General features: G+C 36.7%; 1 protein-coding gene across 6 annotated transcripts in view; it reads left to right on the forward strand.

Annotated features, from left to right (window-relative positions):
• TRPM6 (transient receptor potential cation channel subfamily M member 6) overlaps positions 1-15,519 on the forward strand; it is an 82,935-nt gene that overhangs the window by 38,854 nt on the left and 28,562 nt on the right. For 3 of the 6 annotated variants that reach the window (XM_039361472.1, XM_039361482.1, XM_039361488.1), the window contains 7 exons: positions 2,834-3,085; positions 4,816-4,990; positions 5,849-5,963; positions 7,222-7,424; positions 9,255-9,387; positions 10,143-11,275; positions 13,052-13,158. In XM_039361472.1, coding sequence (XP_039217406.1) covers positions 2,834-3,085; positions 4,816-4,990; positions 5,849-5,963; positions 7,222-7,424; positions 9,255-9,387; positions 10,143-11,275; positions 13,052-13,158 — 2,118 coding nt within the window. The other 3 variants (XR_005558885.1, XM_039361499.1, XM_039361508.1) reach the window with 3 other exon arrangements.

Raw genomic sequence — 15,519 nt, forward strand, 5'->3', positions numbered from 1 at the left:
TGTATAAATTAACTAAATGTTGTTTATGTGTGTGCTAGAGATCAGGCTTTTGTGGACCAAGTAATTGTGAATCTACAGTATTCTTTTATGGAACAGTATTGTGCACTGGTTCTTGGTTTACCAAATACAATTTTGCAGGATGATGTATTTTACGTATGCGTAATTAACCTCACATGTGTTTGCTCTATGCAGTGTGGAGACATTTGCCTCTTAGATTGTATCAAATAATTGCTAACTCCTGACCAACATTTCTTTAAATATTAATATCCTTTCTAATAGTATCCTTCAATTCAATGGGATTCGTACACATAGAGTCATTTATATATTTGTCCATTTTTTGGTTGGAGGCAAACATATTAACCTCACTCCTTCAGTTTGCAGCTTATCAACACGATCATAGCTGTGTATAATTAGTTTGTAAGGTATAATTTGTTAGGAAATCTTTTTTATGACCTTCCAAAGATTCCAGTTCACAATTTGCCTTGCTGAAAAAGCTCTGAAGGGCACTCTAATTGTTCCAGAAAAAAACAACACTAATTTTTTCTTCTTGTAATGTCAAAAAATGTCTCCTTTCAGGATTGGCATGCCTTTTAAAAATGGCAACAATTTGGTTTTTTTTTTTTCCTTTTTGTATCAGAATAAAACTAATTTATTAATTCATACTTCACTTGACCAAAACTCTTTTGGTTTCCCTTTTGCTTCCTTGGTTTTATATGCTGTTTATTAACATTTCATTTTGCTGGAGTGCTAGATATATTTTAAACACATGTATAACTATTGCAGCCCTATTCCCCCTCTAATGAAACAGAGAACAAATAGACATAGAAGTAGAAATATGTTTCAGTTGGAAGAACAGACAAAAATCTGAGATACAGGGTTTTTGAAGAGCGGTTGATTGAGAAATTTGAGTAAATTGAATAATTTCAATTGCTCCTTCTGCCAAGACCCCCAACCAGTTTTCCAATGTTTCATTGAGGGATTCTTTGCCCCCATCTTGTCAATTAGCTACCCTAATCGTTTTTCCAAAGTTGCAAATATCTATTAATCATCAAGACAATTGGTCTTGATCAGTGATAATAATGACTTTTAGGAATCGTAGACCACTTACTATTTTCTAAAAATATTTAAAGCAATAAGAACACCATTTCACTATCTCTTTGTTGTTGTTGTTCTTGCATAATCTACATGCAAAAGAAAGGTTTTCCAGTCCAAGGAATTTATAGTCTCTTTTATCTGCAACTTCATGTATGTGCTTCTGAATCTCAGACCATGAATACTTTCACAGGTAATTTGTAAATTGAAATTCTAAGATATGGGCTCTTGAAAAATAGCCCATATCTTAGACTTTCAATTTACAACTTACCTGTGAAAGTATTCATGGATCTTCATTTGGGCATAAAACCTCTGTCTGTAAATATTTTATTCTCTTCATGAAGACGAGGAGATGAATTGTTGTACAATACTAATTTTGTGATTTTGGTCTTGATCTTGATCTTGATATGTGGTTGATCAATAATCCTGAGCCCCCTGGTGTATTGGGGGATGCTTCAGCTTCAAGGCATTTCAAAAATTTCAAAATGATTATGAAGATATTATTATTTAGAGGTGAACCCCAGGGAGAAATATGAGCTATGTGCAAGTGAACATGTCAAGGTATTTGATTGTTACCATTTTACACATAAAGAATATTCCTCACATTGCTCTGTTGTAATGAAGTGATAGATAATGGATAAATCTTCCTTGAAGCTATGGAGGAAGATTAACTGGGAAAAATAAGAGAATGTATGATGCATGTGTCATGGTTCCGACTAATGAAACACTTCAAAGAACTTCCAGGCATTGTTTACCCTAAAAGCCTTTATTAACAGTGTAACAGATTGATGGCACTTCATGGTTGGATGCCAGAATCTGAATTTCTCTTGCTTGCATCTAACTTTTCTTGCTAAACCCCTCCCTTATTTTGCAGTCATAAGTCACATCTTCCAATTAGCCCAGAGGGCAAAGATTAACTTCCATTTCTTTTCCCGAGCTTTCCTTATAAAACTCCTCCCTTTCTCTGTCATCTAATTAACTCTAAAAATACCAGACAGTTCTGTATATTTTGTCAAAGCAATAATATCCTATATTAACAGCGTTGACAGCATGATTGTTTCTACCATAAAGAAAATTTCAAATTTCAAGAATTCCAAGGAAATAACATAAACAACATTAAATCTGAGAAAAATCCATGAATAAATTAGATGTAACATTCCTACTGTTCGAAGAATAAAGAACACACAAAGTAATTAGACATCCACTTACTATTCAAGTATTTGCAATAGAAAATCAAGGAAGCAGAAAAATAAAATGTATCAGGTGAAGATCAATATGTGCCATCTGTGTATATGATAGCATTCTAAGAAGACACTGTTCCCTGATCTGAAACAAATCTGAATCAGGATAAATTTTCTTCTTATCAGAAATAACCCATATTTTGGCAAAATGTTTACACTGAAAATAAGCACAGATCTTTTTAAATCTAAAATAGGTTTACATAAAATGTAAAGACATAACTATTTTAAGTTGATAATTCGTAGTCATTAAAGCACTATAATTTGTGTTTTATGGGTAAAAAAATAAATATAGCAAATGGCAACATACAGGTGATGCTGATGATAATTATTTCATTTCTGGAGAAAAGTTATTGTGTAAGTGTAGTAGAAGTATTGGGTGTTTGCACTGCAATGAATCAAAAGTCAAATGGGGTATCATTTTTCCTGTGCCTCGTGTCACGCAGTTGAAATACATAATTTTGCTTATATAGTAATATTATAACAAATCATTCTGCCTTTAGATTTTTATTTCAGAGCCAAGCAAGTTCATCCAAAAGGTGAAAGTATGGATTTATGAATACTGGAATTTTACAGACTTTATTGCTATCATCCTGTTCATGACTGGTTTTGGTTTGCGCTGGGCTAATCCTCCACTTCAGACAATAGGAAGGTTAATTTATTGTCTGGACATAATATTCTGGTATGCTCGACTTCTTGATTTTTTTGCGGTGAATCAGCATGCTGGCCCCTATCTAACAATGATCGGCAAAATGGTAAGTGGTATTGGGCGCTATTATGAATAATTATTTCACTTCAGAGCACCGTTTCTTAATGAGGATTGGCTTTAATAATTCTCCAAGTGGGCTAAGAGCCATGAAACCATGAGTTCTAGTCCTGCTATGGGCATGAAAAACCAGCTGGGTGAATTTGGGCCTGACAATCTCTCTCAGCCCGACCCACCTCACAGGGTTGTCGTTGTGAGAAAAATAAGAGGCAGAAGGAGTATTTAATATGTTTGCCACTTTGAGTTATTTATAAACAATAATAAAGGTGAGATAAAAGTCAAATAAATAAATAAAGTTGCAGTCTACGGCAGTATTGGATCAGATATTCATATGAAATAATAAAATATGATCATGAAGGACACTTGATTTACTGTTGGTATATAAGGTATATCTTGGTGAATGTTGCTTCCACTTGGAACCTGCTGTTAATATAATGAGAAATTTATTCAGCCTTATGTATTAACACAAGTATCTTGGCAATCTCTCTTACCCTGTCTCTCTTTTCCTTCTCTCGGATGAATCTTGGATTCATTGAGAATAACAAATCAGGATCCTCAATTTGAACAATATGCTAAACAAAGAATTTCTGACTTATTTAATTATTTGAGGAATGAGTGGATTAAATGTCCCAATACGTTGGGGGAAGAATTTATGAAAAGCCCATTAATTTGATTGGAAATTGTGAGACAATAAATCACATTATTATTATTATGGATCATTGCACAGTCAGCCAGATATTCAGACTGGATTTGGTATTTTGTCTACCTATCGAGTCCTGACCCAGGACCTGGGATAGGCAGATGTGGATGTTTGATGGTATTACAGATATTGTCGCAGGATGGAAGCAGTTCCTAGTAAGGCTGCCTTTTGCAATTGACTAATAGTGAATTTGTCAATGCCAATGGTGTTCAAGTGGTGCTCCAGTTGTTTTGGGATTGCACCCAAGGAGCCTATGACTGTTGGTACTACCCTTGCTTGCTTTTGCCACAGTCTTTCTATTTCTATTTGTAGGTCTTTGTATTTTGTTATCTTCTCCAGTTCTTTCTCTTCTATTCTGCTGTCTCCAGACACTGCCACATCCACTATCCAGACTTTTTTGTCTTTCTTATCGACAATTGTTAAGTCTGGGGTGTTATGTTGCAGGTGCTTGTCTGTTTGAATTCTGAAGTCCCAGAGCAGTTTAATTTTATCATTTTCTATGACTTTCTCTATTTTATGATCCCACCAGTTTTTGCTTACAGGCAAATGATATTTTTTGCAAATCTTCCAATGCACCATTGTTGCTACTTTGTTATGCTGCTGCTTGTAATCAGTTGTTATTATTATTATTATTATTATTATTATTATTATATCATCCTCATCATCCTCATAATCTTCAATTCAATTCACAGTCTGGGTCTGGTAAAAACTTAACAGTTCAAGTCTTAACCAAGGACCTAAGAGCTGTTAAGATAACGTCTGAGTATATAGGCAGTTCTGAGTAAGGTGGTATTATTATTATTATTATTATTATTATTATTATTATTATTATTATTATTATTATCATCATCATCATCATCTAGGGTTATTGAACAATTGGCAAGCCTTTTTCTTATAAGATGCTTTTATATAATTTTTTAATACATTGCACAATCGGGGTTTATTAAACGCAACAACAGAGGCTGTCTTTGCTTTAAAATTCTTACTACTATGATACTTTGATTTTGTTTTCATTATAGACAGCAAACATGTTCTATATTGTAATTATGATGGCCATAGTACTCTTAAGTTTTGGCGTTGCACGAAAAGCAATCCTGTCTCCGAATGAGCAGCCATCATGGACTCTTGCACGAGATATTGTATTTCAGCCATATTGGATGATATTTGGTGAGGTATATGCGGGAGAAATTGATGGTATGTCTGCTGTTGTTGAAAAGTTGCATTTAAATTTCATGTAAATGAAATCACATTCATGTAAATCTTCTGTCTATTTACATTTATTATTTTAGTTGTTTTTAATGGATTTGTAGTCAGTATGCTTTAATAGTAGAGTTTTCTGTATGCCACCCAGGATCAGTTCTTTTGAAATACAAATTTGAGAAAATAAAGCAATAAATAAATGCATAACTTACTTATTAACACAGCCACATATTATATGGCTTGTAATAATGATCAGTGGACCATGTTGTTTTAATTGTTCTCTGTAATGTGTGATACAAATGAAGCATAATTTCATTGTTTTCCAATATCACTGCACTGAAAAGCTCTAATATCTGGATAAACAATAAAAAATATCCCCTTTCCTCATCCTTTCTGACTTTGATGATTGACTTTCCAACTGGAGCACTGGTCATCCTCTGCCTCAGACTCTTAAAGTTAGGGGAATTAAAAAAGATAGTCTAGATAATTGGATGATTAGGTAGATGATTAGATATCTTAGATTGCACTATACCTTAAATATTATTATACTATAATCTCTAATGAGGTCATAGTTCAATCATTTTCAGATGCTTCCACCTGTCCTCTTGCCAGGTATCATTAACTTTTAATTCTGTAAATACATAATTTGTCTTTCATTGTGGAAAATAAAAGAAATAATTATACAGAAAATGGTTGGAAGTAGTTCATTTATGGCTAATTTGCTACCATCATATTGGCTAAAATTCATTATTTGGTTTAAAGCTTCTGAGTCTCTTAATTCATGAATGGATGTGTCATTATGTTAGTATTCAGAAGACAGATTTATAGGGTTTTTAAAATATTTTTTTTCAGCTTGTGAATTAGATCAAAACTGTCCTCCAGGCTCGTTCCTCACGCCATTTCTTCAAGCAGTGTACCTCTTTGTACAATACATCATCATGGTCAATCTACTTATTGCTTTCTTCAAGTAAGTACCCAGGATCAACTATCCCTATCCTGATGATCTTAAGACATTTTGGAATTAAAGTTCCAAATAAAATTTGGGTATTATAGTCCAGACACAATCGTAGGTTATTAACATGGATACTTTGTTCTTAGTATTGGTAGTTTATCTAGTTTACAAATTTATAGAAGTAAAAATCAACTTACTTCAGCTATAATTTATAGATTCCAAGGCACAACTTAGGAGAAAAAGCATAGTAAGTCCAAGCTGCTGATCGTGCTTTTTCTTACTAGATCAGTGTTTCTCAACCTTGACAATTTTAAGGCATGTGGACTTCAACTCCCAGAATTCCACAGCCCGCATTCTGGGAGTTGAAGTCCACATGCCTTAAAATTGTCAAGGTTGAGAAACACTGTACTAGATGCTATCCATGCCTGACAAATGAGTTCAATAGTGAACATTTTTTCAGCAGATTCTTGCTTGCATATTGGCTTTGTATACATCTCTAGGAATATTTTTTTTAACTTTCATAGGCTTTATGATAATTACCATTGGGTGACAAGCAGGACCTTTGACATAAAAAGGAAACTCTTAAAAAACAAACAAACAAACAAACAAACAAACTTCATTTGGTGTCTTTTCTTATCAGAGTCATACAATTTTTTTCTCTGAGATATACAGTACATGGCTCAGTTGCAAAGGAACAATCAAATGATTAGCAAAAACATCATGAATATAATCACCATTTATGTTTTTTTAAAGGTATACAGGTAGTTCTTGATTTACAACCGCAACAGAGCTCCCAATTTTAGTTACCAAGTGCAACATTTGTTAAGTGGCTTTTACCCCAGTTCCTGCAGTTATTAAGTGAATCACTGGGGTTGTTAAATTAAGGACACTGTTGTTAAGTGAATCTGGCTTCCCCATTGACTTTGCTTGTCAGAAAGTCACAGATCCTGATCCCGGGACACCGCAACTGTCACAAATATGAGTCAGTTGCCAAGGGTCTGACTTTTGATCATGTGACCATAGGGATGCCGCAATGGTTATGAGTGTGAAAACTGGTCTTAACTCATTATTTTCAGTGCTGTTGTAGCTTTGCGCGGTCATTAAACAAACTGTTGCAAGTTGAGGACGACCCTGTATTTCTTCTTGTTCCATAGAAATATAATTTAAGTGCTGTCTAATATAAATACCATGTAACATTTCAACGGTTATAAAGTTTATGGTTTATAAAGGGGTCATATGAACCCACCCTCTCCCTTTCCTTCTTAATCCACAGTAATGTTTATTTTGATATGAAGTCTATGTCAAACAAACTCTGGAAATACAACCGTTACCGCTATATCATGACATACCATGAAAAGCCATGGCTACCACCCCCTTTCATCATATTGAGCCACATTGGTATTGTGCTAAATTGCCTTTGCAACCGCCGGCTGCCAAGTGAACTGGATCAAGAGGAGGAAGAGCATGTTGAACTCAGTAAGCAGATTCTATCTACATTTATATTTCTTATACAAGGACCAAATATATATGTCATAAAAAAAATCCATAATGGCATTCCAACTGCTAATTGTGGGATTATAGGTATTGTCAAATAAGCAATAGCAATAGCACTTAGACTTATATACCGCTTCACAGGGCTTTATAGCCCTCTCTAAGCAGTTTACAGGGTCAGCTTATTGCCTCCCCCAACAATCTGGGACTCATTTTTACTGACCTCGGAAGGATGGAAGGCTGAGTCAACCTTGAGCTGGTGAGACGAACTGCCAAACTGCTGGCAGCTGGGAGTTAGCAGAAATAGCTTGCACTACTGCATTCTAACCACTGCGCCATCATAAGAATCTAAACCAGTGGTTCTCAACCTGTGGGTCGGGACCCCATTTGGGGTCGAATGACCATTTCACGGAGGTCGCCAAACAAGGCTGTCCGCCATTTCCCCCCCCCCTTTTCTTTGGCCATGCCCCTGGCACCCAGTGATGTATAAGTGGTTGGGGGTCATCACAACATGGGGAACTGTATTATGGGGTCGCGGCATTAGAAAGGTTGAGAACCACTGATCTAAACTCTGTCTAAACAGGTGCTTTTAAATTCAGAACCCAAGGACTCCTGCTGTCCTTTTTATTATGCATTCTTCCTTGAATGATAATATTAAAATAGGCCTGCCGCAGAATTCTAAAAATACTGTTCATTTATGTATTTGTTGTAGTCCATGTTGGCACAGTGTAAAAGTACAAGATACAGCGTACAATAAATAAATGAGTAAGATGGAAAATTTGACCAAGTAGTGTATATGCCATATCAAACAAGAGGTGCAAAGCACAGAACATCCAGGGAGAAGAAACCAGGGAGAAGAAAAACAAGACCTGGGACAGCAGCCAGGTCTTTAAGGACTCTCAGAATGTAATCAAGATCACCTGTTTCTAACTGAGGGAATTTCGTTGCACAGTGCATTCCTCTCTACCACCTAGCATTCATGTGGGTTGTTGTGTTTTTTTTTTTTGGTGCAATTCGCTAGGTTGATAAAACATGCTGCGTTCCAGAGAGGCAGGGTCCTTGGTGTTCTCTGAGCTTGTTTTTTTTGTGGACATTTAATTACCAATTACCATTATCAGTGCATTGATGATGTTACCTAGTTTGGTAATGAAGTGTCTGCAAGAAACCACCAAGCTCAGAGGGCACCAAGGACCATACAGTTCGATCCTGGGCTTCAAATATTATGTTTGTATCTATTCCATAGAGGCCCTGTAATGATAAACCTAATTTTATCATCATCTCTCAGCATGAACTAGATTGTTTAGAAGGGAAGGCTATGGCTTCCAGAATATGTTGAACAACTTTTGTTCAAGCAAACTAGCCCCATTGTATTAGCTTTTTTCCCTTGAGTTTATTACTGCTTTTTTTAAGGAGGGCAGTCTTTATAAGCAGAAAAGAAAATAACTTTTTTCAATATCATCCATTATTTAACAAAATACGAGGGACAGACTATATGTGTGTGTGTGCAGATGTGTTGGGCGTATAACTACAATGGAAGAGAAAAGGATTTTATTTATTTTATTCTGGATGACTCACAATATAATGAACAATAAAACACAATACAGAACAAAACAAGATGGCATCCAGTCACTCCATACAACGTATGTCTTCACATATCATTGTCTCAAGTTTCATTTTACCATTCCCTATTAGCAGTTAATCAACACTGTTGAAAGGTTCACCCACCTGCAACTGATACGTTTCTGCCACATGTTTGATCACTAGGGTTATTTAAAACCAACACAAGTAAAATTGATTTGTTATTGCTTTACCCAGAACTGTACCTGAGTGATGAAGAATTAAAAAAGCTTCATGATTTTGAAGAACAGTGTGTCGAACAGTACTTACATGAAAAGAAAGAAAGCTTTCACTTCAGCAATAGTGAACAGATCCGTGTTACAAATGAAAGGTAGGGCATGTCTTATAATAATTCTTCTTTTGAAACCTAGCAACAATGGTATTGATGAGGGAGGGTCCAAAATTTATAAATGCCAGTCACAGCATCGCAATGGATCCCCCCTTTTGTTGATGTACGCAATGTCATATATAAAAGAACCAGGTCATGTATGCAAACCTTTCAAATCTTGCCATTTTGAACTGCCCCTCTTAATTTTTGGCAATAAAATCATGTTAAACTTCAGAACTGGTCGTAAATATTTAAATATTAATTAAATATTTCATTATTGTATTATGCAATATAGTGGAACAAAAATGGATAATATGTAAGGTCATTCTGGAAAAAAAATGAATAAATTCCTTAAGCTACTATGATATCCTGTTAAATTCTTTAGGCATTCTTCAGTTTAATGCAGAAAACAAAGATTTATTCAACTAAATTTTGAGTTATGCTGAATTATATTGAACAAATACTATTCTATTACTCAAATGATCACATAGACCAAATTTTGGACAGTGAAATTGTTTTAGCAGACTGCAAACCATTTAAATGTATCTCAGATATTCACATTTATGACAATCTATTCTATGAATCATAAATACCTTGCAGTAATCAAGAGTTATTGGGTAGAACATGTTAGTGGTCAAACAATTTGATCTCATACCTAATGAGTGTCTAATATTCCGGTTGGAAAATACAGTAAAATACATTCCTTTAGTGCAGTGAACCATGCATAGGAATATAATTTTTGGATGTTCTTCTCCTAGAGTTCAAGAAATGTTTTCACAGCTGAAGGAAATTCATGAGAAAGTAATTTATATCAAAGATGCTTTGCTTGCCTTGGACAGCCAACTGGGACACTTACAGGACCTCTCAGTTTTAACGGTGGATACTCTCAAAATCATTTCAGCTGTGGATACTTTGCAAGAAGGCGAAGCTTTTCTCTCTGAACAGAAGCACCAGACCTGTAGGAAGCTTCCACATAGTTGGAGCAACACTCTATGTTCAAAGGCTTTGAGTTGTATGGAAAGTGGCAGTATCAAGTACAAGTACTACAGTATGCCAACTTCTCTTCAGAGAAACCTAGCCAGAAGCCATTGGTCACTAGGAGGGAACTGTCCCATTTTGGGTGCCCTAAACTATAGTGAAATCCAATTAATCAAGAAAGATCAAGAACAGGAAGTTGAAAACGGCATTCTGACTTCGGAGTTATCTTCGGGGAATAAATCAGGCTCTAGATATGGACAGTTTCTTCTTGTGCCTCCGGATCAAAAAGTAGCTTCTGAAGATGCTGGTTTAAGTTTGGCCTTTTCAACTACTCTGAATGAGCTTAAGGATAAGGACTTAAAAGCTAAAGACGAAACGAAGCAGAGTGAAACTGTCCCTCAATGTCATGTATGCAGTGACAACGAGGCGGCCAAAACAATGCCAGTTATCAGCCAAGTGCAGGAACTGAATATTTCCCTGGCTAAGAAAGAGAATGAAACTACTGCTGAACATCATTTGTCCATCCATGCAGTTAATAGCATCAGTGAGATCGCTCAGTCTACTCATTATCACTGTGAGGGACCAGGAAAAGGTTATGTAAATTGGGGCTTCTTGGAAGACAATGAAAAGAGAGATGAGGGCGATCAGTCAAGACAGCAATCCTGTCTGCATTCACTCCATGACAAAGACAGCAGTTGCAGTCCTCCACACGTGCAGATCAAGGAATCCAAATCCTTCTCGTACAGTTCTGACATATCAGAATACAGTAGTGACAGCCCACCGTCTCACCTCACTTTCCAGCGTAGCATGTCTGTCTGGATCAATCCTCTCAAGAGAAATTGGCCTTTCTGCAAAGGGAGCAGCTTTTGTGCCCGTGGTGCTGAGAAAACAGCAAAAACCTGCAAAATAAAAGGCAATAACCACACAAATTTGAGTTTCCTCCTCTTCTTATGCTTTCATCTTCAAACAGAGAAGCTCTGTTGCATTTACAGGTAGCCCTTGACTTACCACCATTGATTTAGCAACCTTGAAGTTACAAGGGCACTGGAAAAAAAAGACTTACAACCAGTCATCACACTTATGACCGTCCATCATGCCCATGGTCACATGATCAAAATTTGGGCAATTGGCAAGGGCATGCATTTGCGTTGGGTACAGCATCCTGGGGTTGCCATTTGTGACCTTCCCAGCTGACCTCTGATGAGCAAAATCAGTGGAGGAAGCCAGATTAACAACGATGGCATGTTTTACTTAACAATTGCAGTGATTAGCCTAACAACAATGGCAAAATAGTCATAAAATTGGCTGCAACTCACTTAACAACCACCTTGCCTAATGTGGTCCCAATGTGGTTGTAAGTCAAGGAATACCTATATATATATTAAAAACCCCAGTATTTTCTGTGTTTGAATTTTTCTGCCTTCTTTTATCTCTCTCTCTCTCTCTCTCTCTCTCTCTCTGTCTCTCTCTCTGTGTGTGTGTATAGAAGGCAGGATACAAATAATTTAAATCAGTATTACTCAGCGATTGGGTTCAAACAATACCCTAAGCAATAATGTGTGCCACATGGTTTTAATTTGTCAGGTTATGAACAGAACCATCTTACCTCAACTATCAGCAAGATGGCAACTGCAGGCATCAATGACATTAATTGTGTCTTAGAATAGTATCCAATAACACTATAATGATGGGACAAATTTTATGAAACCATAGGGCAAATGAAATTATAATGGTATATAAGTATATGCAATACTATAATGACATATGAAATGCCATTTGACACTCTTCCTCCATACACCTATGTTATTAAGCTCCAAGATTTTGCCCTATCTTCTCCCTATTCCCATTCCCCTCCCCTCCTCTTCTCTCATCTCTCCATTCCCACTCCCACTCCTATTCCCATTCCTCTCTCCTTCCCATTCCCCTCCCCTCCTCCCCTCCCCTCTCCTCTCCTCTCATCTCCTTTCCTCTTGTCTCCTCTTTACTCATACTTTTGTCTACAAAAGAAAAAAAAACCTTGCCGACCCTTAATTAGGCCTTAGCATAATGTGAGGACCAATTGTGATAATTCAGCCTTCTGCAAACTATCCTCCATAGATTGGGTTTACATCTACATCATCCATGGTCAGGCCTTACAATGCATATGATAGAAGAGATAGTCTGTTATGTTTGGAAAACACAAGCATGAAAAGAGGAAAATAAATTGTAAACCAATTGGAGTTGTTTAAGATGGGCAGCATATCAATATTTGTAATTAAATAAGTAGTTACAAATATGGCAGAGAAGGAAATGTATGGAATATTAACATGTTGAAATTATACTAAATATTTTGTTATACACACAAAATAAAATAAAAATATGTGTTATTCTATGATAAAACAGAAAATTGAACTTGTTTAATTGTAGAATAGATATATGCTAGATAAATATGTATAATCAGTGTTTTTAAAAATAATTCTAGAAACTATCCTGTAAGAAGTCTGTAGCAAGCCACTTTTATTGCTTGACTTTATAGTGTTCTTTTATAGATGATTCTACAGTGTTTCAAGCTGTTGATGCTAAAAAGGGGAGTATCTAAGAGTAAACCCCATTGATCACAATACATCTTATCTCTAAACAGAATCTTCAGTGCAAAACTTGTAGACTTATTTGAAATATGAATTTGTCTCCTCCGCCCTTTTGTTCTTAGAATTTTCAAAATCTACTCAGCTATGTCAGTCAGTATGGGCCAAGGCAAAATTTAGAAACAAAGAAAGGAGGTCTTCAAGGAAAAAGAGAAAAACTCTTCAAGTTCCAGTAGGTATTAACAGAATTAGTGTTATATGTTGTTAGAGTTTGTGTGTGCACATAAACGTATGTATGTATACATATACATACATACACACACATATACACATTGTATGTATGTGTGTGTGTATATATATATATGTATGTGTGTATATATATATACATATGTATGTGTATATGTGTGTGTGTGTGTGTGTGTGTGTGTGTGTGTGTGTATATATGTAGGTCTTTGGTTTTTCGGGTTTTCTCCCGCGTAAAATTGGAAGTGTCTTGGCGACGTTTCGACGAAGTCCCATTCGTCATCTTCAGGCTGGTGTTTTCAGCTTCGTGCTTCGAGCTTCGTGCTGCTCGAAGCACGAAGCTGAAAACACCAGCCTGAAGATGATGAATGGGACTTCGTCAAAACGTCGCCAAGACACTTCCAATTTTACACGGGAGAAAACCCGAACAACCAAAGACCTACATACAAACACCCGCGAAAACCTCAGAAAACAAATATATATATATTAAAAAGAATATTAAAAATAGAAGCATGATTCCTGGGTGTGTACATGTTGAGAATAAAACTTGATCACCAGGAAAAGTTAAAACGTTAAAAGTTTTAAACATAAAACAATAAAAGTTTTAGATAAAAAACATTAAAAGTTTTAATAAAATAGAAACCTAGCTTTTCCAGTCTCATTAAGCTCCGTAACAGTTGTTCTCCCCTTTTTTCTGACAATCGCAAACTCATTGTGGGGGCTAGACTGTAAATTCTGTTGTCCGGTCGCCAAGGTAATCAAAATCCCAAAAGATGGTTGCTTGCGTACTTTAACAAGTTGGTTCTTTTCACTCTTCCCCCAAGTAGGGCGCGGTGTGGATCTTAGTACAGAGACCACGCTTTCATTCCCAACCGTTAATTGTGCTGCCTTCCGAGAACGTGTAGTCATACCTGCAGTAGGGGATTTACGGTAGCTCTCCCCTTGTATGTCTGTAGGGGGTGTGGTTAAACTATCACTCCGAGCCCTCCTCTCCCTCCACGGAGGTGAGTGCATCCCCCATCGACTGGTATGCAAGCTGGTCGTCGCAAGGATTCCTGAGGGGGCGGGGGAGACACCTAGTGTGTCGGGAATTAAATCCCTAAAATTGGAGGGTATTTCTTTTTGTGACCATCTTTTGGGATTTTGATTACCCGGCGACTGGACAACAGAATTTACAGTCTAGCTCCCACAATGAGTTTGCGATTGTCAGAAAAAAGGGGAGAACAACTGTTACGGAGACTGGAAATGCTGGGAAAAATGGTGCGTGGGGGAGAACCATATAGTGAGAGTGCGTGTAGAATACCTAGTGTGAGGCTCCGTAATAATGAACATCACGATGTTAAGGATGGACGCCAGAATGGTGGAGGGGGGAGGGCCCTGGACACATGGAGAACCCCAAGAAAGAGAGAAGGGGAAAACGACTTGGTGGTGGGGATGATATTTTGAGTCGGAATAAGATTAAGGATCCTCCTAGACCACGGATGTGGACAAATGGGGAGTCGGAGGCTTGTTTACATTCTGATGAGAGACACGTGATACAAGCGGATGAGTCATTCAATCATGCAGTAATTACAATGAATGCTACGATTGGTCAACAAGGGCCCATTACGCGGTCCAGAAGTCAAGCGCAGGCATTAACTTACTTATAAATGTTTACTCCCATTGATTTATGTATGCCCTGATGAAGTTGGCAGGAGCCAACGAAAGCTAGGTTTCTATTTTATTAAAACTTTTAATGTTTTTTATCTAAAACTTTTATTGTTTTATATTTAAAACTTTTAACGTTTTAACTTTTCCTGGTGATCAAGTTTTATTCTCAACATATATATGTATGTGTGTGTGTGTGTATATATATATATATATATACATACATATATACATACATACATACACACACACACACACAAAGTATATATGCCTGTGCATGCATGCATGCATGTATATATATATATATATATATATATATATATATATATGTGTGTGTGTGTGTGTGTGTGTGTGTGTGTGTGTGTGTGTGTATGTGTGCGTGTGCGTGTGTGTGTGTATATACAGTGGCTTTTTTGTCATAGAACTCACTGGAACAGAGTTCCGGCACCTTTTTTTGACAGATTTTCCAAGTTTTAAAAGTAACTTTTGAAAAATTGATGTTTGGTCCACGTAGACTTAAATTGCCCTATCAAGTGGCAGCAAGATCATTAAAATGGTGCATATGGACTGCTTGTGTGTCGAGTCTTATGCATGCATACTTCGTCCGGCTGCTCGGCTTGTGGCACTGCTCGGCTTGGGATTGGTCATGTGGTCGCGCGCTGAGTGCTTACTGTGGGTGACGACCGTTATGTTTAGTTACACA

This window comes from Crotalus tigris, unplaced genomic scaffold (assembly GCF_016545835.1).
Source record: "Crotalus tigris isolate CLP2741 ecotype Arizona unplaced genomic scaffold, ASM1654583v1 scf7180000017585.4430047, whole genome shotgun sequence".
Lineage (NCBI taxonomy): Eukaryota > Metazoa > Chordata > Lepidosauria > Squamata > Viperidae > Crotalus > Crotalus tigris.